The sequence below is a fragment of the Perissodus microlepis genome, chromosome 6 (assembly GCF_051167445.1).
Source record: "Perissodus microlepis isolate ML-2025 ecotype Zambia chromosome 6, ASM5116744v1, whole genome shotgun sequence".
NCBI classification, from domain to species: Eukaryota; Metazoa; Chordata; class Actinopteri; order Cichliformes; family Cichlidae; genus Perissodus; species Perissodus microlepis.
Window position 1 is genome coordinate 39,587,739 of NC_140466.1, and position 23,394 is coordinate 39,611,132.

A 23,394-nucleotide genomic window follows, 5' to 3' on the forward strand; every position below is an offset into this window, starting at 1 on the left:
ATCCGCATAAAGGCTGATTTTATGTTCTACATTCTTGCATTTTATGCCCTTAATTGTTGTAGCCTGTCTAATTGCTGCTGCTAGTGGCTCAATAAAAATTGCAAACAGTGAAGGGGAGAGTGGGCATCCCTGCCTGGTGCCCCTCAGAAGAGAGAAGCTGGAGGATGTTTGGTCATTTGTTCTGACACAAGCTGTTGGGGAGTTATATAATATTTTTAACCAGTTAATGAAAGAGGGTCCAAAACCAAATTTATGTAAAGTTGCAAATAGAAATTTCCAGTTAACTCTGTCAAATGCTTTTTCTGCATCTAAAGAAAATATTATGGTTTCAATGTTTTTACTGCATGAGTAGTCTATTAAATTAAGTAATCTACGTGTATTTGTTGATGAGTGCCTACCTTTTATAAAACCAGTTTGGTCAGGATGAATTAAAAGGGGGGTTATTTTCTCTAATCTCTTTGAGAGAGCTTTGCAGATTATTTTAAGGTCTACATTAATAAGGGATATTGGACGATAGCTTGAAGGAAATACAGGGTCTTTGCCTGGTGTTTGTAAGAGACTGATATTTGCAGAGTTCATATTTGGTGGTAGTCTACCATTTTCTTTGATTTCCTGCAACATCCTGTGAAAAACTGGTGCCAGAATTGTCCAGAATTCTTTGTAAAAATCTGTTGGAAAACCGTCTGGACCTGGAGCCTTATTATTGGGCATACTTATCAGAGCTTCCTGGAGTTCACCTGGCGTCAGTGGCGAATCCAGTGCCATTGCTTGGGTGTCTAATAATTTTGGAAGAGTTATGTTGTCGAGAAATTGATCAATTTCGTTTTTAGATGGGTTTATTTGTGGTGTATATAAAGTTTCATAGAAATCCCTAAAAATTTTGTTTATTTTTTTAGGATCATATATTGTATTCCCAGAAAAATCTTTAACAGCACATATAGTTGTTTTTTCTTTATTGATTTTTAACTGGTTAGCAAGAAATTGTCCGGATTTGGTACCGTGTTCATAATTTTGCAGGCGAAGTCCCCCAAGCTTGCTTAAAAGCACTTTTAATACTGTTGGGCCTTTCATCCTGAGATTAATTAATACGTCCCTTGCTACAGGCTGCGTCCCATCATGCTTTAAACAAGCAATAGTTCAGCCTCTTCTTAAAAAACAAAACCTGGACCCAACTGTTCTGTCCAACTACAGGCCTATCTCAAAGCTTCCTTTTCTATCTAAAGTCTTAGAGAAAGTGGTCTACCTACAGTTGCAGGCCCACCTTGATTTTAATATGATCTCTGAAAAATTTCAATCTGGTTTTAAATCACTACATAGCACTGAGACGGCACTTTTAAGGATTTTTAACGATATTCTTTTAACTCTGGACTCTGGCAGCCCTGCTGCTCTTTTATTGTTGGACTTGTTAGCAGCTTTTGACACGGTCGACCATGACATCCTGTTATCACGGCTAGAATTTCATGCTGGCCTAAAAGGATCTGCCCTACAGTGGTTTCGGTCCTATTTGTCAGAAAGGTTTTCCATGTCAATGTCATGTCATGTCCATGTCCCCACAACTCCAAAATAGCCCCTCTTAAATACAGTGTACCTCAAGGCTCTATTTTGGGTCCTGCCCTGTTCGCACTCTATTTGTTGCCATTGGGCTCCATCTTCTCGCGGTACAGCATTTCATTTCACTGTTTTGCTGATGATTTGCAGATTTATCTACCTTTAAAAGCAGGGTCAGACCATCTGCAGCTCTTATTACGCTTGCCTTGATGATGTCAAACAGTGGTTGTCATTAAATTTTTTAAAGCTAAATGAAAATAAAACTGAGGTTGTCATTTTTGGCAACTTTAATCATATCGACAGCACTCTGGGCGCCCTTTCCTCGTATTGTAAAACACATGTAAAAAACCTCGGTGTCTACATTGATGGTTCTTTTAAATTGAATAAGCAGGTGAGTGCAGTAGTTCAGTCCTATTTTTTTCAGTTAAGACAGCTAGCCAAGGTAAAGCCATACCTCACGGCCAACGTCTTTGAGCGTGTTATTCACCTTTTTCTTACTTGCAGATTAGACTACTGCAATTCATTGTATTATGGTCTAGATCAGGCCACCATCCATCGTCTTCAGATGGTTCAAAATGCAGCTGCTCGCCTGCTAACTGGTACCAAACGGAGAGAGCATATAACCCCAGTTTTAGCTTCTTTACACTGGCTTCCTGTCTCCTACAGGATCCAATTTAAACTTTTACTTTTTGTTTTTAAGTCACTTAATGCCCGAGCCCCTCCTTACCTGTCTGAGCTCCTCTCTGCCTATGCTCCAGGAAAAACCACGAGGTCTAGCTCAAAACTAATGCTGTCCATCCCACGGACTAATCTCAAATTCCGTGGTGATAGATCCTTCTCTGTGGCAGGTCCCAGACTTTGGAATAGTCTCCCCTTAAATATTAGATATGCACAAACACTTGAGCAATTTAAATCATTACTAAAGACACATTTCTATGCCCTGGCTTTTAACACACTATGACCCAAGCATTTTGGTCTTATTTGAATTAGTTTAGTTATTGTTTTAATTCTTTTATTGTCCTTTTATTGTTTTTTATTGTTATTATTGTATTACATTGTTGCTTTTTAATACCATTTTTATATTGTTAAGCACTTTGTGCAGCATCGGCTGTTTGAAATGTGCTATATAAATAAATTTGACCTTGACCTTGACCTTGACCTTTAGCTAGAGCAGCATTCATTTCTAGAAATCTGGCCAAATTTATTAAATCCCCCAGTATGCGACAATGATAAGTGGAAGAGATTGGATGGATGGATGAACCAGGAAGGAGGCTTCCATTCTTTGCACACCAGGAGCCTAAAATCTGTGCAAATATTTCATGTGTTAAAAAATAATTTTCAGAGTCAACTGTTTTTAATGCAGCTTTGATTTCACTGGATGAATTTGTAGCATTTATTTATTTTTTAACCTAGCCTGATTTTTCAGATCTGTGTAAACAGATCTGACTACACAGACGGCTGTATTTGGCAACACTTGCACTTGTAGCTCAAAACGCACTCCGGTACTCAATACACATACCTCAGACGCACAGCTAAACACAGCTCTGGGTCAGTGTGGCTCTGAAATTATTTCTCTGTGTCCTCAGATGTGGTCCCAGCACTTCCAAGAAGAGTTCAAAGTGCCCTCTGACATCGTAAAATATGTATGAAAGTGGTTGTGATACAGCTTGTCTCAAACCATGAAATTCTCCCAGCTGCTGCCTTCTCCTGAGATTCAGATGAACTCAGACTCTCAGTTTCTTCCTTTCTTGTTTAAACAGAACAGCAGGACCATCTCATCATTGCTTGATATCAACTTTATTTTTTTTTCCAGCTCGTTTTTTGGGAACAAATTTTTTGCAAAACCACAATCTGTTCGGTGTGTACATATGTTACACGAGAACTTTAGATCCAGAAAATTCAGAACTTCATGTTGCTGTTTTACAATGCACGTAAATTGAGAGCTTCACTTTTACACTCAGCTCTCTCTTCACCACGACGGACCGGTGCAGTGTCCGCATCACTGCGGCTGCAGCACCAATCCGTCTGTCGATCCCTCCCTTCTCCCATCACTCGTGAACAAGATCCCGAGATACTTGAACTCCTCCACTTGGGGCAGGAACTCAACCCCGACCCGGAGTGGGCACTCCACCCTTTTCCGGCTGAGAACCATGTGCTCAGATTTGGAGATGCTCATCCTCATTCCTGCTGCTTCACATTCGGCTGCGAACCGTTCCAGTGCAAGCTGGAGGTCATCACCCGATGAAGCCAACAGAACCACATCATCCACGAAAAGCAGAGATGAGATTCTGAGGCCACCGAAGTGAAAGCCCTCCGCCACTTGGCTGCGCTTAGAAATCCTGTCCATAAAAATTATGAACAGAATCGGTGACAAAGGGCAGCCCTTGCGGAGCCCAACACCCACCGGGAATGAGTCCGACTTATTGCCGGCAATGCAACGGTTGTATAGGGATCGAATGGCCCATAGCAATGGGCCAGACACCCCATACTCCCATAGCACCTCCCACAGGACACCCCGAGTGACACAGTTGAATGCCTTCTCCAAGTCCACAAAACACATGTAGACTGGTTGGGCAAACTCCCATGCACCCTCAAGTATCCTTGAGAGGATAAAGAGCTGGTCCAGTGTTCCGCAACCAGGACGAAAACCGCATTGTTCCTCCTGTATCTGAGGTTTGACTAGCGGACGAACTCTCCTTTCCAGCACCCTGGCATAGACTTTCCCAGGGAGGCTGAGGAGTGTAATCCCCCTGTAGTTGGAACACACCCTCCGGTCCCCCTTCTTAAAGATAGGGACCACCACCCCGGTCTGCCAGTCCAAGGGTACCGCCCCTGATCTCCACGCAACATTGTAGAGGCGTGTCAACCAGGACAGCCCTACAATGTCCAGAGCCTTCAGGAACTCAGGGTGGACCTCATCCATACCAAGGGCTCTGCCACCAAGGAGTTGTTTAACTGCCTCAGTGACCTCGCCCCTGGAAATTGGCTGGTCATTCCCCTCATCCCCAGACTCTGCTTCCTCCTCAGAAGACGTGTCAGTGGGATTAAGGAGGTCCTCGAAGTATTCCTTCCACCACCTGACAATTTTCTCAGTTGAAGTCAGCAGTGCTCCACCAGCACTATACACAGTGCAGGCGGAGCACCGCTTTCCCCTCCTGAGACGCCTAACGGTTTACCAGAATCTCTTCGAGGCAGTCCGAAAGTCTTTTTCCATGGCCTCTCCAAACTCCTCCCACACCCGAGTTTTTGCTTCAGCCACTGCCCGAGCCGCATTCCGCTTGGCCTGTTGGTACCTGTCAGCTGCCTCCGAAGTCCCACAGGCTAACCAAGCCCAATAGGATTCCTTCTTCAGCCTGGTGGTTCCCTTCACCTCTGGTGTCCACCATTTGGTTCGGGGATTACCACCACGACAGACACCAACCACCTTGCGGCCACAGCTCAATGCAGCAGCTTCGGCAATGGAGATGCTGAACATGGTCCATTCGGACTCAATGTCCCCAGTCTCCCTCGGAATGCTGTTGAAGCTCTGCCGGAGGTGTGCATTGAAGATCTCACGGACTGGGGCCTCTGCTAGGCGTTCCCAGCACACCCTCACTACGCGTTTAGGTGCACCGGGTCTGTCCAGCGTCTTCCCCCGCCACCTGATCCAACTCACCACCAGGTGGTGATCAGTTGACAGCTCAGCCCCTCTCTTTACCCGAGTGTCCAGAACACATGGTCGCAGGTCCAGTGATACGATTACAAAATCGATCATCGGCCTGCGGCCTAGAGCATCCTGGTGCCACCTGCACTTATGGACACTCTGTGGCATGTTATGGCCAAACTGTGATTTTGCACAGAAGTCCAATAACAAAACACCTCTCATCCACCAGGAAGAACCCCAAAGTACAGGCAGCAAGCCGAGGGGATATTAGAATACCCACCCCAGCCCGCCCCCTGTCACCAGGGGCAACTCCAGACTGAGAAAAAGTCCAGCCCCTCTCCAGGAGACTGGTTCCAGAGCCCAAGCCATGCGTAGAGGTGAGCCTGACTATATCTAGCCGGTACCTCTCAACCTCACGCACTAACTTAGGCTCCTTCCCGATGAGAGTGGTGACATTCCATGTTCCAGTTGCCAGTCTTGGTAGCCGGGGATCAGTCCGCCAGGGCCTCCGCTCCTGGCCGCTGCCCAGCACACAATGCACTCGACCCCTACAGCGCCTCCTGCGCGTGGTGGGCCAATGTCCCCTTTTCGGGCTGTGCCCGGCCGGGCCCCATGGACTAAGGCCCGGCCAACAGACGCTCACCCTTGGGCACCCTCGCCGGGCCTGGCTCCAGGGCAGGGCCCCGGTAACCCTATCCCAGGCAGGGTAAACTGTTCCCTTGATGTTTTCCTCATAAGGGTCTTCTGAATCGCTCTTTGTCTGGTCCCTTACCCAGGACCAATTTCCCATTGGAGACCCTACCAGGGGGCAAAAGCCCCCGGACAACATAACCCCTGGGATCCCTGGGACACACAAACCCCTCCACCACAATAAGGTAGTGATTCACGGAGAGGACCTTAAATAGCGGCCAGGGAAAACAGGAACTAATTAACGGCAGGTGCAGATCACCTGAGTTCTGCCCAGGCAGACAGAGAAGAGTGAAGGAAAGAGAGGAGGAGAGAGAGGTATGGAGAAACAACAAAAACAACACTGTGGCCCAACGTGAGCCAGCTGGAGAGACATGGGGACCATGACAGTACCCCCCCTGTGTTGCACCTTGTGAGGCAAATGGTGTGCAATGGGCATAGAGTTGATCAGGTTGTTGATTGTGTGCAGTAGAATGTTGGTCCACTCGTCTTCAATACTTGTGCAAAGTTGCTGAATATTAGCAGGAACTGGAACTTGCTGTCATATACGCCAAGTGTCCCAAACATGGTCAATGGGTGACATGCCTGGTGGGTATGCTGGCCATACAAGAACTGGGATGTTTTCAGCTTCCAAGGAATTGTGTACAGATCCTTGCAATATGGGGCCATGCATTATCATGCTGGAACATGAGGTTATGGTCATGGATAAATGGCACAACAATGGACCTCAGGATCTCAACATCTCAGCAATTCTGTGCATTCAAAAGGCCAACAATAAAATGCACTCGTGTTCAATGTCCATAACCCCACCGCCACCATGGGCCACTCAATCCACAACGTTGATGTCAGCGAACTGCTCGTCCACACGACGCACTGTCTGCCATCTGCCCTGAACATTTAAAACATCTGTCAACAGAATACCTCGTGGCTCAAGGTCGTGGCTCAAGAGTTGGGAGTTCACCTTGTAATCGGAAGGTTGCCGGTTCGAGCCCCGGCTTGGACAGTCTAGGTCGTTGTGTCCTTGGGCAAGACACTTCACCTACCGCCTACTGGTGATGGCCAGAAGGGCCGATGGCGCGATATTGCAGCCTCGCTTTTGTCAGTCTGCCCCAGGCCAGGGCAGCTGTGGCTACAACTGTAGCTTGCCTCCACCAGTGTGTGAATGTGTGTGTGAATGGGTGGATGACTGGGTGTGTAAAGCGCTTTGGGGTCCCTAGGAGGGACTAGTAAAAGCGCCATACAAATACAGGCCATTTACCATTTACCATGCAAACTGATTGTTGCTGCAGCTGTCCAGGTGGCTGGTCTCCACCTGGTCGACCATCCTGGAGGTGAACATGCTGGATGTGGCGGTCTTGGGCTGGTGTGGTTACATGTGGTCTGCGATTGTGAGGCCAGTTGGATGTACTGCCAAATTCTCTGAAACGCCTTTGAAGATGGCTTATGGCAGAGAAATAAACATTTATTTCACAGGCAACAGCTCTGGTAGACATTCCTGCAGTCAGCATGCCAATTGCACGCTCCCTCAAAAACTGCGACATCTATAGCATTGTGCTGTGTGATCAAACTACATATTTCAGAGTGGCCTTTTATTGTGGCAGTCTAAGGCACACCTGTGCAATATTCATGCTGTCTAATCAGCACCTTGACATGCCACACCTGTGAGGTGAGATGGATTATCTCGGCAAACGAGAAGTTCTCACTAACACAGATTTAGACAGATTTGTGAACAATATTTGATAGTAATGGGTCCTTTGTATATGTAGAAAATGTTTCAGATCTTTAAGTTCAGCTCATGAAAAACGGGAGCAAAAACAAAAGTGTTGCGTTTATAATTTTGTTCAGTGTATATAGTGCTTTCTACGCTACCTAAGCACACATGCTTCATTCACCCATTCACACTCGGTCATAAAAGCTTTTTTTTTTCTAGGCAAGTGCTCTCTATCTAACATTCACACACATTCATACTCTAATGAATGCAGCAGAGAGCAATTTGGGGTTACCATCTTGCCCAAGAATATTTGGCATGCAGACTGGAATAGCCAGAGAAGCACAGTGTTGCAAGCCGAGTGTTTTTTTATTCACAGTGTTGCTTGGACTTCGAGTTTGCCCAGCTTTTCAGCTGCCCTCATCAACCCCTCACAACACACGGCTCTCCCATCAGGCTCCAGCATCCAACTTAAATGGGGAGATACAAACCACACACTGTCACAATGTCAAAGGCTGCAGGTTTGGGAGATTTGCTCCTTGCTGGCGCACATGTAGTGGGCCTTGATCCAAGCCAATGACAGGTACCAACCAGGAGTCCACAGAGACAGATGTGAGAAACCAATTCCTTTTGGGACAGGGAATCTTTGGGAGAGTGGGACAACCAGGCCTTTAGTTTCACTACCCACCCACCTCGCTTACCCCGGTATCTGTGAGACTTCGTCCACCTGGTGAGAAGGAACGTGACCCTGGACCTCGGTGGAGAAAGTTTTGCATGCATTGATCTAAAACAAAGCGTACTTATAAATATGCATATGAAGGAGTCTGTATTTCTGTCTCAGTTTTGACCCCAGCTCACTGTTGCTTCGTATGACTCTAGTCTGTGGTGTGTCTCGCAATACTTTGGAATGCTGGCCATGCTGAAGAATTTCATATCCCCTAAATGTCTGTAGAGTGGCCTCTCTCTCTCTCTCTCTCACACACACACACACACACACACACACACACACACACACACACACACACACTATAAAAGAATCTTGGCTAGACTTCAACATGGAGACAGACCTCCTGCACAGTACTGCCTTTACCCTTCACCAGAGTTTTAAGTATGTGTGTATATGTGCTTCTGTGTCTCTGTGTATATGTCATTTTTGGGCCTAGAGCCTGAGGCCTGTATAATAAGTGTCACTCTATCTGTCAATGCTATTCGCCAAATTTGAAGCAGCTCATTTTGTTCACTGTGGACTCTACACTTCTGCAGATATAATCAATTATTTTTTAAATTAAGTAATTCACTGCATTACTTTTAACATAACTAACAACTAAGGTTATAAATTATTTTTTCCATAATGACCCAGCCACCTGAAGAGTTTGAGTTGGTTGATAAGTGCTTTTTGAAAAACAGTACATCAAAACAACAAATCCTGGCTCTATTTGCCCCATAAACTCTAAATACCTACTCACCTAAGAGGCACCCTATTCAGACACCTGACCCACCACAGCTATGTCTTTTTGATGCTGAGGAGCAGTGGTTCTGTTATGAGCTTTTTTTAAGCCTTAATCCAGAAACCGTTCGGGAAAATCTTATTATCAACGCTTTGAAAATAGCTACTCACCGCTTGTGGCCATAAATGAGGAAAAAATATCAACCACTAAATTGATAATGCACCAATCTATTAAAAGGTAGATCTGCATCTATTATAATGAAGCTAATTACACACCCAGTGACCAGACTCAGAAAGCAGTGGAGCAGAGAGTTAGCAAATATCCAGCGGTGATAAGGTGCAGACAGAGGCGGGGGGAATTTACTGAGTTGGTCTTTCTTAAATAGCCGGCTTACAAAGGCATGGAGAGAGTACTTGTGCAGCTTTTGACTGAACACAAATCTATGAATGATCCAGAGTAAGAGTGGGCAGGTCAGGGAACAGGTGAGTGCTTACTTTGAGAGCGTGCAAAGTTTGGATTCAGTCAAACATTTACAGTCTTGACTGAATGACTGGAGCTCAATGTTCGATATACTCGATTGAGAAATATGAAGCAGGTGTAGGAAGGATGACACCCACAGAAGATCCCACTCAGGGGTGGGGCCAGTGCGTTGTTAAAGACACACAGTTAAAGATACACAGAAAACCAGTCTTCAAGGGCCACCAGCCACACCACAACAGCAGCAAAGGAGACCACAGACCAGCATAAACACCAGCAACCAGTTTAATATAATGGGACTGTTGACCACTCAAGGCACATTTTTGAAGTCATTATACAATATTAAATGATATACGATATATCGACTTGCTTCCTAAATCATTTGGTGTCCATCATTGACATTAAGCAGAGACGTCTTTGTCCTGCTAGGTTTTTGTGGCAGTAGTCTTACCATGGACCTACAGGCTATTAAAAAGTTTGCAGATGAATGATTTTGTAGGTTTTGCATGCAGCTGTGATAGCACTGAGGCTCTGCCAAGCTCAACACACACAAGGAATAATAATTGCATCTTTATAAGTACCAACAGAATGCTGAGGTGTACAATTGTAAATGGTTTCATTAAATGCAACGCATGCATGAATTCACTCTAGAATGCCCGGAACAATGATACTCTGTTTTGTTCAGACGTGGGTGATGTAGGATTGAAAACATATATTGCATCAACATAATTGATGACATAAATGACATATTAATGTAATATGTCATTTACAAAAAAATGAGAAAAAGTGTGATGGTGAATGAGCCAGTTTAAAAGGTAGCTGGTTAGTTTGACAGGCCACCAGGGTCAATGACCTGCAGTCCAACAGTATATAATGTTTATGTGACCTTCAGTTTCAGTTCCTCATCAAAATGTGTTGTAGCATTAATAAGTTATGGCAGATATTTTTCCTTTGTTTTCTTTCAATTTAAGGGCAAAATGGTTAATAAGAGATAAGATGAACCTTTATTAACTCCTAGACGTGGGAAATTTTTTGGTCAAGGCAGAAAGTACAAGTTAAGAGCATTAAAAATGAATAGCCCTGAAAATGAAACATTAAAAAATTTGATCCCTGCCTCTGCTAAATTATTTATATCCCTACTGGGGATAGAAACATACCATAGAAACATTCCTACTTTGTGTTGACCACATACCTGATTGCTGAAGTTAGGTTATTCAAAACCCAACTTGTAAAATACATTCAAACCTGTGCTATCTCACTGTTATTGAATGCAGTGAAATTACCATAAATGCATCTTACTTTTTTGGTGTCATTTTGATTTTCCCACGAACAACTGCAAAATACTGCATTACTGCAGAAACCCATGCTTAAATTATAGTAAATATTGTCAAATCTTGAGACTAAATTAGTTGCAAAACAACTTTTTTCCCATCAAATCATAATTGAGTTTAACCGTGATAGAACCACAACAACCATGAAAGAATGAATATACTAATGTTTTATTTTTGGAGTAAGAGTTTCAGCTGTGACTCTGTCCATAATTTCGTCGTACACGTACAATAACAATAAAGGGCTGTTCTTCCGTTCTTCAGTTCTATTCTACACATGTAACTTATTTGTATTATATAGCATTCTACAAAAGAACTAAAAACCAAACAAAAACAAAAACAAACTGTTGATGCAGTTTCTGTCACCTGGTGACAGAGGTCAGTAGAAATGATCGATTACTGTTGCCATCCTCTGAGCTGTTTTTCCAGAGACGTGGTTACTTGTATGCTCTTATTTTGAAGGCAGCCTATTTTCCTGTAATTGTGCGCCTTGGCGTTCTTAATTGCCGGGACAGCCTCTGTTGACCCTCCGGATTTATCAGTTTCCATGTGACCGGGCTTTCATCCACAGCGGGGTTCACACACACACACACACACACACACATACACACACACACAGGCCCTCCAAGGAGAAAGTACTGGACCTTGCCAAGAAGACAAAGGAGAGCGAGAGAGAGCGAGCGTGTGTTTTCAGCGACAGAAAGAGGGGAGCGCAGATACTGGGGAGCTTTCTTTTTTTTTTAAATTCCACATTTTTTATGATTTTCGGATCATAAACACTTCAGGAGTTGCTCATATAAACATGCACTTACAAGGATTTTCTCTTTTACTGGCATACCTTCTCAACACCACGCTTGGCAGCGCATTGAGTCACAACGACTATTATGAATACTACGAGCAGGAGCAGCTGGATGAGCCGGTGAGTGTGAAGCTGTTTGAGAGGAGCGCATGTCTCTGCCTACAGTAAAGTTTCAGCTGATGCAGTCACTGAGGACGTCCAGTGACTCAGAGGTGGCGTTCCCACTGAATCACAGTATATTATCAACTTTGTTCACGCTGTGGATATTTAGGGATTAACATGTGATCAGCTGAATATCTCATTCATTTTGCGTTCATGAAGGGATCAGGAATGAGGTGCAGGGTTCCCTATGTGACTCTGGTTCCTGTTGCTTAAGAATGCAGACAGTTGTCTTCACTGATATTTTGTTAGTTTAGAATAGACAGAACTCTACACATGTGTCACTCATGCATGAAGATGTGTATCTGAACAACACAGCAATATCTAAAAAGTAAAATCGAGAGTAAATATAGAAAGAAAACCTTGTTGTTGCATTCTTTAACTGTGTTTTAAGCTAGGGTGGGAGTGGACTTCCAAAGACTATGAAATAATCCCGCTGTTGTCCAACTGAAAGTTAGTATGGATGAAAGATGGACTGGTGATCTCTCTCTGTCTTCTCTTGCCCCTGTTTTCTTAAAGATTCTGGGACCAAAAATCAGGAGAAAACAAGTTTATGATTTGCAGCCATTCAGACTTTGACTAGTTTAGTATTAGTATTTAAGAGACCTAGAATATTAAGTGAAAGCTTAGAGGAGTCAATAATGTAAGTCTCACATGTAACTTTATTTACTGGTCTCTTAAAGGAAATAACTGCTCATCATAAGAGTTAACACCAGTACTAACTATCCCAGCTGTTCACGCTGGTACAGCTGTTTTTCTGTTGACAACTATCTATATCCAACATAAACTTCTGCCAAATCCCAAACTCAGGGAGCAACCCACTGTGGTGACCTCTTGTGAGCAGCCAAAAGTAGCTTCTTCTCTTCTACGGTATGTGGGATATTGTTTGTTTAGCCTAAAAGTTCACTTTTATTTTTAAATCAAGTTGAAGTCTTTGCATATTGCAGAGAATTTATTTGCACAAGTAACTGAATGGACAAGAATATTCAAGTTTTTTTGAAACACAAATGATCTCTTCATCTATTTGTGGGTGGGCTATATTAACAGGAAGGGACAGTGGCGAACAGTAGTGAACCAGCGACAGGGACATAGGCGGCCAAGGCTCATTGATTTCATGTGGGGGTGAAGGCTGGCTTGTGTGGGCCAGTCCAATTGATTTCACAAACTTCATGCTGGTTCTGATAGAAAGGTGTCAGAATACCAACCAAAGCAACCAAATTGTAGTTTGTTGCGTATGGGACCGCACAGTGGCAGACTGGTCCCATGCTGACCTCTGTCCACAACCGAAAGCAACAGTGGAGGCAGTGTGATGTTTTGGGCTACGTTCAGCTGAGAAATCTTGGGTTTTGTGGCTGTTACTTTGAAATGTACCACCTACCTAAGCATTGTTCCACACCATGGACACCCTTTCATGAAAACAGTATTTTCCGATGGCTATGGCCTCTTTCATCAGGATAGCGTGTCCTGCCACAAACCAAAAATTCCCCAGATTCCACAGATATCGATTGGATCCCATAGACATTTAATCGAGCATCCGTGGGATGTGCTGGAGAAACAAGTCCGATCAATGGGGGCCCCACCTGGCAGGAGTTCAATGATCTGTTGCTAACATCTTGGTCCCAGGTACCACAGCACACCTTCAGATGTCTTGTGGAGTCCATACCTTAATGGGTCAGAGAGATTTTGCCAGCAAAACGGGGACCAACACAGTATTAGGCAGGTGGTCATAATGTGCGTGATCAGTATATATAGTTCATTCCATCTTGATTCAACACTTTTTCCCCTCATCTCAGTACCATTGGTTATCATGGAACAGGTTCTTAGTTTTAAAATTGGTAGTCAGACAGTTAGACAGGCAGGGCTAATAAAAAAACACTTAATTACATTCTGGGATGAGTAGGGTCCATTAGCAGATAAAAGCCTGGATGTCTTTCATTTGTTACCGGTGTACATTCTTCCAAATGTTTTTCAGTTCCACAAAATCCTGACAAACAGTAAAAGTATCCATTTTTTTATTTTCTCAGTTATCTCTGTTTTCATTCCAAGTTTCAGTCTTTGGATAAAGACAAGAGAAAACAAAAGGTGTTAGTAATAGTGATCAGAATGAGAAGCCTGGCTCCTCAGTTTGATTTAGTCTTTTCCTGCCAAGCGTCTTGGCAGAAAAAGTCTGGATCTGAGAGGTCAAGGAACACAGAAATGCTGATTTCATGCATTGGTTCATAAACCAGCATCTTTTTTTTTTTTTACATAGAGGATCTTAACTGGCTTTTGTTAAATTGCTATCATAATAATGGATTGCATTTATATAGCGCTTTTCGAAACCCTTAAAGCGCTTTTACAATTCCACTATTCATTCACTCACTGGTGGAGGCAAGCTACAGTTGTAGCCACAGCTACCCTGGGGCAGACTGACAGAAGCCAGACTGCCATATCGTGCCATCGGCCCCTCTGACCATCACCAGTAGGCGGCAGGTGAAGTGTCTTGTCCAAGGACACACCGACCGAAACTGTCCGAGCCGGGGCTCGAACCGGCAACCTTCCGATTACAAGACGAACTGCCAACTCTTGAGCCACGATCGCCCTTGATCATACATACATACCTGTTGAGTGTTACAGCAATAGTTGGACTAATACACCACCAAAAAGCTGCCAGCAACACCGATTGAACTGAATGAACAGAGGAACTGGAGGAGAGGAAGGGAACATTTTTCAGGGCAGCAGGGGTGGGTAGCAGTAGGGATTAGGAAGAGGTATTTTCAAATTAGCCACAGAAAAGAGCCAATGGAGGCAGGTGTCACAGGGGTCAAGGGTGTTTGTGTGTGTGGGTCTGGGTGGGGGGCCTTTCACTGTGTCTGATGAGGGTGAGGTGGCAGAGATAAATGCTGAGCAGTGGCATGAAGTCATGTGATCTCAGGGTATTGTTAACTGTAATGATGAGTTTCTCTTGTAGCTCTGGCTGTTACTCTGAGAAGTTTCACCAAGTCATCCCTGCTGTCAACCTTTTCAAGACAGACTGGCTTCTAGCGTTTTCTTTCCCTTGCTAGTTGCTGCTAAGCACCAAATTTAACATAATCAGATTTTTGATTGCTCAGACTTTAACTGAGCAATGTTGTCCAAGTAAATTACCCCAAGCTCTTCCTTTCTTCTGTTTCCTTGAGGCTGACAATGCTGCTCGGGTGGCAGTCCTTAAAGTCATTCAGCTGTTGTCAGTGAGGCAAACTCCAACTCCACAGTGCTGGACTGCAGCTGGCACTGCTATTTCTTATTATTTTCTGGAAACATGCCATGGGTTACTTTAAGTTGAACCTTCACCAGATGGAGAACTAGTTCACGTTCACGTGCACAACTTTGCAGTGCCCACTGAGCCTACAGAAGAAGGACTGCTGTTGTTTCCTACAGTTTTACACATTGCTTTGGAGCTCATCCATGGGATTTATATATTAAGCTGTGAAGCGTAATGAATATTGGAGCCTCTATTGGAGCACTCCCTACTAAGGTATCTTTTCTTCTAAGACAGGGGTGTCAAACTCATTTTACACTGTGGGCCACATACAGCCCGCTTTGATCTTAAGCAGACCAGACAAGTGAAACTCCTCTTATGTGAGTGTAAACAAATGGCCTATTTAACTGTTTTTCTACATGTTAAAGAAAAAGCTCTTAAACTTCTGGTAGGTCATTGCTCAAACTTTCAATTTTTTTGTTGATATTGTTCTTTTTTAGCTGTAGTCATAAAACAAACAGATTTCTGTTGTAGAAAGTGAAAAATATAAACTTTCCTGAGAGGTAGAGCTGTGAAGGAAGTGCAATTTTATCGTGGTGGCAGCAAGACAGCCAAAGTAAGATCTTTTTGCAGAATCTGTTTACCTGCTCTTTAATTGTTTGCTGTTTTTGCTGTTTGGTGGTCGTTGAAATGGCTTTATGAGCTTTTAGCTGAGATTCTGATGTTTCTGTGGATACCATACACATCTGTATTTAAAAATCAGATCTGGCGGTACATCACGTCAAACTAGAAGTTCTCCCTCTTGCCCCTACTACCGGGGGCATTGGGGTTCAAACAATCCAAATGCATTTTGGGAGATGTAGTTTATAGTCAGTGTGCGCTTTTAAACACCATATAGTAAACTTGTTTTAAGACAATCATGCACATGCTCTCATGGGCCACATAAAATGACATGTTGGGGGCCACATTTTGCTGGCGGGCCTTAAGTTTGACACGTGTTCTAAGATGTGATCTAGAAGAAAAAACATGTTTAACTCCTTGCAAGGAATGTGTGTGTGTGTGTGTGTGTGAGACATTATAATGCACACTTGTGTATCATCCTTCCCTGATTCATTTGACTTACTACATTTGGCTTGGTCTTGAAGGAAGGATTTCCAGTCAGCCTCTCCAGTGAATCTTGTTGTCATTTATCTTTACCAGTTTCCTGTTAGCTCCTCTTTGTTTTTACCTCTCCTCCACGTTTTCATTGGCCCACAAGATTTTAACTTTATTTTTTTTTTGCTTGATAGCTTTATATATATTTTTTAAGTTAAATCCTATCAACCTACTGATCACAAAAACAATTTCAGAATGTAAATAGTGTTGCAGGGTAATAATAACACATTACACAAACCCACTCCTGGAGTAACAGATGAACGTTTGTTTTTTGTTTGTTTTTTTTAACCACAAATGGAAATACTGCATGTGCTAGGGACTTTTAACAAACACATTAAAGGCCAAATTTGTTGTTACTGGCAGCATACTGGGCATTAATTTACAGCGTGCTAAATGTTAGCACATTGAAATTAGTTTTTACTGAGACTTTCAGTGGAACTACTCTCACCGTGTGGTTCTGGCTAGAAGGCATTCAGTTGCTTTTATATTAAGTAAGGGTGCAATTAAAGATTATCTTGGTAGTCAACTAATCTGTCAATTATTTTTCTGACTGGTCAGTGAGACGGTGATTAGGTCCAGAAAGTGTTGACTTTCATTTTTTGGAGGTCATCTCCTTCCGCCGAGGCATACTGGTGGGCCCGGTGTGAACTGCAGTGGTGCCAGCGACCAGCCTAAGCAACCAGACTGTCCAACACCTTTGTTCAGGGCTCATACTCCTGCAGCTGTTCAAACTGGTGGCAAACCACTGCAGCCTGCTCCTGCTGCATGTCAGCTCGGCCACCATCTGGGCCAGCGCCTCAGCTGGCTGATTGCAGGTCCACCACACTGCAGCTTGGGTTTTGGCACCAATGTGTCAATAAATTACCCATGCACACATGGGTCCTTTATTACATGTTGAGGGTTTTTTTTTTGTTTTTTTTTTGTTATTGTTTTGAACAGTTTCTGCAGCAGCTGAGAAGACAGCTGGAAACCTGTTGCAGATGCTCAAATGGGGAGATGTGAGCAGATGATAAAGGTCAACTATGTGTATTAGCCTCCCCTGACACCACACCCTGAACCCACTGCCACAGTGGACTTCAAAGGCCCTCTGATAAGAGGAGGCAGGCCAGAGACTGTTACAACTTCAACCACTCAAGTAGACAGTGGCACATTCAAAGACTCAGTGGATCCTACCAGAGGAACTGGCAAAAGCTCTTCGATTGTCTTGAGGTTTAGTTATTGTTACCGTAAATCAGACAGAGTTTCAGTCAGTTGCCACCTCTGTTCCAACATCTTATAATAGTTGCTGCTCTGCCTGGTAGAGGCTAGAGCTGTGCTATACCATATTGTCCACGATAATACTGATAAACTATTTTAAGTGTCATTGTGATATCATTGTTATAGCAACAATACGGGACAACCCCAGACATGTGTGACAGTCAGAGCCACAGGTTAACTTCCAGTGAAGATTTAATAATACAGGTAAGCAAAAAATCAGAGCCAAACTAAGATGCGGAGATTTTTAAGATACAGTAAAATGCTTTGTATTCATATGTACAATTAATCACGTCGTCAGAAGTTGAGCTAAATTTGTGAAGAGATTTGTAATTCAAATCATTCTAACTGAAAAGGCTTTGACATGTGGGCACACTCATGCTTGTTTGCCTTTTTTGAATTCACATTAAATCTAAATCTGGTGGGTGTCTGAAGATCCTCTCCTTTATTTCTGTGTTTTGAAAGAAGGTGAAAGACTGCTGGTTTGGCAGCATTGCTAAGGTACAAGTCAGTCATCATCGAAGAGCTGACTATTATGAGCAGGGCCACAGATTGTGCGCAACTCTTGAAGTTGGAAAGATCAGTGTTTTCATAGACGTTGTAGTAATGCAGTTGTAAGTTTACATGAATGGCTATTCATACTGCCACTATAAATGCTGACAACTTTGGCTAATATATCAATAAATAAAAAGATTTTTTTGTTAAATATTGAAAAAGTAACCACAGGATGAGCCCTGACAATGGCATTGTGAGTGTCAAAGTCATATGTTTGTGTTAGAGATGGGCCGATCCGATATTACGTATTGGTATCTGTCCGATACTGACCTAAATTACTGGATCGGATATAGGAGAGAAATAAAAAAATTAATCCGATCCATTAAATATCACAAAAGCACCTCAGAAAACTTGCGACATGGTGTAACTCAGCTCATAACCTTAGCACGTCGGAGCAGTATGCGTCACGTGATAGAGTGGCTGTGGCGTGCGAGACCTGTCTAATTGAGCATTTTGGAGCCTCGCTACCAAACTGGCATTTCATCTCAGAGAAAGTGATCCCAGAGAGAAGTAAAGCAAGTGTGTAAATTCATCTCTGAATGTTTGTAAAGCATTCCAGCGTTAAGCTCAACAACTGATATATGGAGCGACTGCCTCTTCTCTCTCCCTCCCTCCCCTGTTGCTACTTCAATCATGAAACTGATCAATGATCAGCTGATCGGCTTTTCTGTCATGACTCCGTGTCTTTTGTTTGTTTATTGCCCACTTTGCGCCTGAAAGAGGAAGCCAGCGGCTAAACAACAGCGGCACGTTTAAGCTTGATAAGCTGTTGTTAGAAAGTAATATTAAATAAATTCTACACCAGGATCCTTTTCTACGTAGCTGATAGCTGGTAACTGTGCAGGGGCGGATCTAGCAAAGTTTTGCCAGGGGGGCAGGGTAGGGCATTAACAGGGAAAGGGGGGCACAAAGAAATACTTTTCTTTCTTATTCTCATTTAAAATGTCCAGCTTTTAATAAATAATTATCTGAATCTTACACCCAAAGTTTTAATCTGATGTAAAATGTGTGTCCATTACTGTATATAGTAACTATTAAGTCTAATATACCCTAGTCAGCTATAGTACTTTTTCCTTTGGGAACCATCTGTGCAGTCTGCAATTCTGTTGAAGAAAGATGTTGAATCTATTTAATTATTGTAGAAAAATAATTGATTTCTGTGCATTTTTATTTATTTATTTATTTATTTATTTTTACACGTGCATTAAATTAAAGTTGACTACGTCGATTAAGCATCACGAGGCGGAGGGTGGTTCCCTATTTTTTTTTTGCTGGGAGTTGGCAACCCTATTAGTTAGGTTGTTTAATACTTCTTTATTCTTTAAAATACCAGAATAGGGATTAAGGTGTAGGGTTTAAGTTTATTAGCTCCGTATTAGGGCTGGGCGATATGGCCCAAAATTCATATCTCAATATTCTTTAGCTGGATGGTGATATACGATATATATCTAGATTTTTTTTTTTAAGCCATAAAGTAAGAACAAAAAGAGAGTTCTTATCAAAGCTGTGTCCCAGATCTCACACATCTCTGTAGTAACATACAGTGTAGATGTACATGAAAGATTACTCAGAAATAAATTATCAGCATTTATTAAAATAATGATCCATAAATAAAATAAAAAAAATGTTGTTTTTGTGCATAACAAAAAGCTCACAATTGTGCAGTCAAAATGTAAGCTAAAGACGCTGAGCATAATAACAAAGACAGATTTCGCAGCTGCTCTGCTCCCAAGTTCTACTGTGTGACTGACAGCCTCGAGTGACGCCATCCAGCCGCAGGCACGGGGCGATCCGTGGTAACTCGTTAACGGCGATTCGCCGCATTATGGCATTAACGTCATTTTAACGAGATTAACGCTAACAGCACTAAAATAGTAACCTCCAAATGTTTTCTTTTTACCGACCAGCTCCTCTTTGATAGCTGCCGTGTCCATCTTGTCGTTGCCTGCAGGTGAAGCGATGGGGGAGGGGGAGTTGTGTTCAGTGCAAGAGAGAGGCGAGGTGGAGAGTAACGTTGCGTACAGACAAAAGTGGACGAAAGAGATGCAAACTAGCTTGCTTGCTGAACTATGAAATATTTTGGGTGCAGTATATTTTTTGCATACAGATTTAACAGAATAGCTTAGTGTTTGTTTGCTTTTTTTTTTTTTAAACTTGAGTATGAACTTATACAAAATGCAGCAAGATATAAAAAAAAAACAGTTTTATTGATTAAAAAATACACTATATCGGATTCATGTCAGTATCGGCAGATATCCAAATTTATGATATCGGTATTGGTATCGGACATTAAAAAAAGTGGCATCGTGCCATCTCTAGTTTGTGTTAAAAGTGAAAAGGAGTGAGCTGAAAGATGCTGAAACACTGTAGAGCTGAGCTGAAAAGGAGATTGAGAATGAGAATTCTGTGTGGTTTTATTCAAAAAAACATATTTTAGCTACCACCCCGCATTTGGCCTTACATTTGCTACTGGCACATGTTTGCACATGTTTGCCCGAGCATTTTTGGCATATGCTGTCAAATTTTTCTACGCTGTTCTTATCTTTCCTCTTTGAACAACTTTATTTTTCCGTTTCTTGGCCTGTATTTGCCTCTTTAGACCTCAGATGTTGGCATGGTGGAGCTTTGAAAAGTCCACATCACAATAACGCTTGTTTTTAAATCTGATGTCTTCAATTAGTAATGTTTATCTTCTGTCTCCTCATGTGCTCAAGAAACATTTTCTTTAATTATGTATTTTTGACCTTCTGTGTGGACAGTTGACCAATTGTTTGATGTCTATACTAGAGGTAATAACTTATCGGTTGCAGTAAGTGAAAAAGAGTTATTAAAGTTGACACATGGTTTAAAAATTGGTTTGTTTAATGAAACGTGAACATTTCTGTTAATTAGGTAGAAGTATAAAACTTGAAATGAACACTAATGCACATCCTGCTATTTTCATTAGTATTTTCTTCACCAATAGACTGATGAGTGGAGGTTTTGAAATTTTAATTTTCCAACCAAAGTCTAAAGCTGTGTTAACATGCCAGTTTTTTACATAACAAAGTGGTCTTACTCAGGAGTGGGTTTAGAGTATGTTTCCTGCAGAGGTCATTACACAACATCTCATGCTCATATTACTACACTTGTTCATGCTGAGCACTAGATTTTCCATCTGACTGAACAGAAACAGTGCAAGTTGTGTTTCTGGTATTAATTTTCAATCTTAAATCTTGACAAATTGAGAATAGAAGTAGGGATGAAAAAGCAAGTCAAATATTGCTGTTTCTGTTATCTTTTAAATGAGTTTATGGTTTACACTGATCTGTAACATAGAAACTGTAAATGACCCTAAATTCTGAAATAGATGTGGTGAATTAACAGTGTATTTCCCTCACTCTCTCACTGAATCTGTCTCAGTATCATCCTGTATGTGGGTTTATGTTGGTCCATCACTTACTTCATCTTAGAGGACTAAGGATAGATTGTAAGCTTTTATCTTGAACCAGTTACCACAAAGTTTCTCTTTCATCTCTTAGTTTCTGTCTAGCCTCTACCAATCCCCCCCCCCCACTGCTGTCTGTCTGTATCTCTCACTCATATTTCACAAACCCCTGGAGTCTGCAGAAGAATGTAGTGTGTAATTAACAACCATTTTGAAGGAGTGTTTTGTGATTTATCCAGCTTAGGCTTACTACTCTGCCTCAGTACAGAGATATGTACCCTTTGGTTCCACGTACTACCTGCTGAAAATATACATAACCTTACCACTGTGAAAAAATAAAATGACTGTGGTCGATTTAAAAAAACACCCAGAAGACATTGTAGTCAGATGTAGTCATAAACAATACTTTGAGATACTTAAACTTCTCCAATTGGGGTAAACCTCCTTTCCAATTCTACACCTAGAAAAGATCTTGGAGACTGGGGCCTCTGCCAGGCATTCCTAGAGTAGTGTCACTATATACTTAGGTGTGCCAGGTCTGTCCAGCATCCTCCCACGCCACCTGATCCAACTCACCATGTCCCAATCACTAGTTTTGGTAGTCGGGGATGTTCGCCAGGGCCTCTGCTCAACAAACATTGCACCTGACCCCCCTGTGGGTGGTGGGCCTTCAGGATGGGACCCATGTCCCTTTTTAGGGCTGTGCCCACCAGCACCACACGCATACCCTTTGCCACCCTCTCCTGTCCTGGCTCCAGGGCAAGGCCCTGGTAACTCTATCCTGGCAGCGTGAACTGTTCCGTCAATGTTCTACTCATAGGGGTATTTTGAATTAGTCTTTGTCTGGTCCCTCACCCAGGATCAGTTTGCCATGGGTGACCCTACCAGGGTGCAAAAGCCCCCCGACAACATAGCTCCTGGGAACCCTGGGGCACACAAACCCCTCCACCAAGGTTTCGATTCATGGAGGGAATACATTTTTTTTTTAAATTTATATAGCACCAAATCACAACAGCTGAAATGTCAGTCCTATGTCACATAGAAAAATGGTGTAAAAGAAGTAGGCATTATGCTAAACCAAATACTCTTGAGACACCCACTCTGTCCCACCATATCACATAGTGACTCTAGGCAGCATTCAGGGACGTCACACTATCACATGCTATGACACACTGGGTCCATCTTTCATTATACTACATAGTACACTGAGCTAGTTACCCTAAGCACAGTTCTTACCCCATGCCAGCTAAGATAGGCAGTGAAAAAACAAAAAAAAGGGGTCCTAGATAGCATGCAAATTCATATCAAGGTTGTGAGACTGCCTCATAATGTGGACCTCTGTAAGTTTATGTTGTTCATCATGTTGGAAATCAGTGTATGCCAGTGTGGCCAAGGAGTATCCTTGAGTTAAAACATGACAAGAGATTTCTGTCAACTCTTAACAAAGTTCCAGTTTGTTAAGAGGTGACAGAAATGGTGACAGTGAGAAAGTGTTGCTTTGAGTGGAAAGTCGGGAATACAAATAATGGCTAGGGCTGCCACAAACGATTATTTTGATAGTCGACTAGTCACCGATTATTTTTGCGATTAGTCGACTAATCAGATCATCATCCATTGGACGTAAAACGTACAGCTTATTGCACCAGCATGCATCTGCTCTTATATAACTATCATTAGCTTACAACTTTAAGTGTTTAAGGTACGTGCTAACTAAAAATAAAGACAAGATGATAGTTTATTAAATTTTAATAAAATTTGCAGATTGTTTCGGTGAAGTTTAATAAACTCCTTGCTATCTAAAATATAACAGGACACTGGAGTATATTCTCGAGCATCTCACACTTCTGATAACCAGTTGTCTGCTTGATGTTTATTCAAACTATAACTTTAATCTCAGCCAAACCGATTTACTCAGGAACAAATAAAATACTAAAAAAAGCCAAACAGTAACATTTTTAAGTTATCTACGTGACTTATATATATTTA

General features: G+C 42.5%; 1 protein-coding gene across 1 annotated transcript in view; it reads left to right on the plus strand.

Annotated features, from left to right (window-relative positions):
• The first annotated feature begins 11,369 nt into the window (after positions 1-11,369).
• Positions 11,370-23,394, plus strand: part of vegfc (vascular endothelial growth factor c) — an 87,340-nt gene continuing 75,315 nt past the window's right edge. The window contains exon 1 of the mRNA XM_084932340.1: positions 11,370-11,758. Coding sequence (XP_084788466.1) covers positions 11,642-11,758 — 117 coding nt within the window. The 5' untranslated portion in view covers positions 11,370-11,641. The remainder of the gene's footprint in view (positions 11,759-23,394) is intronic.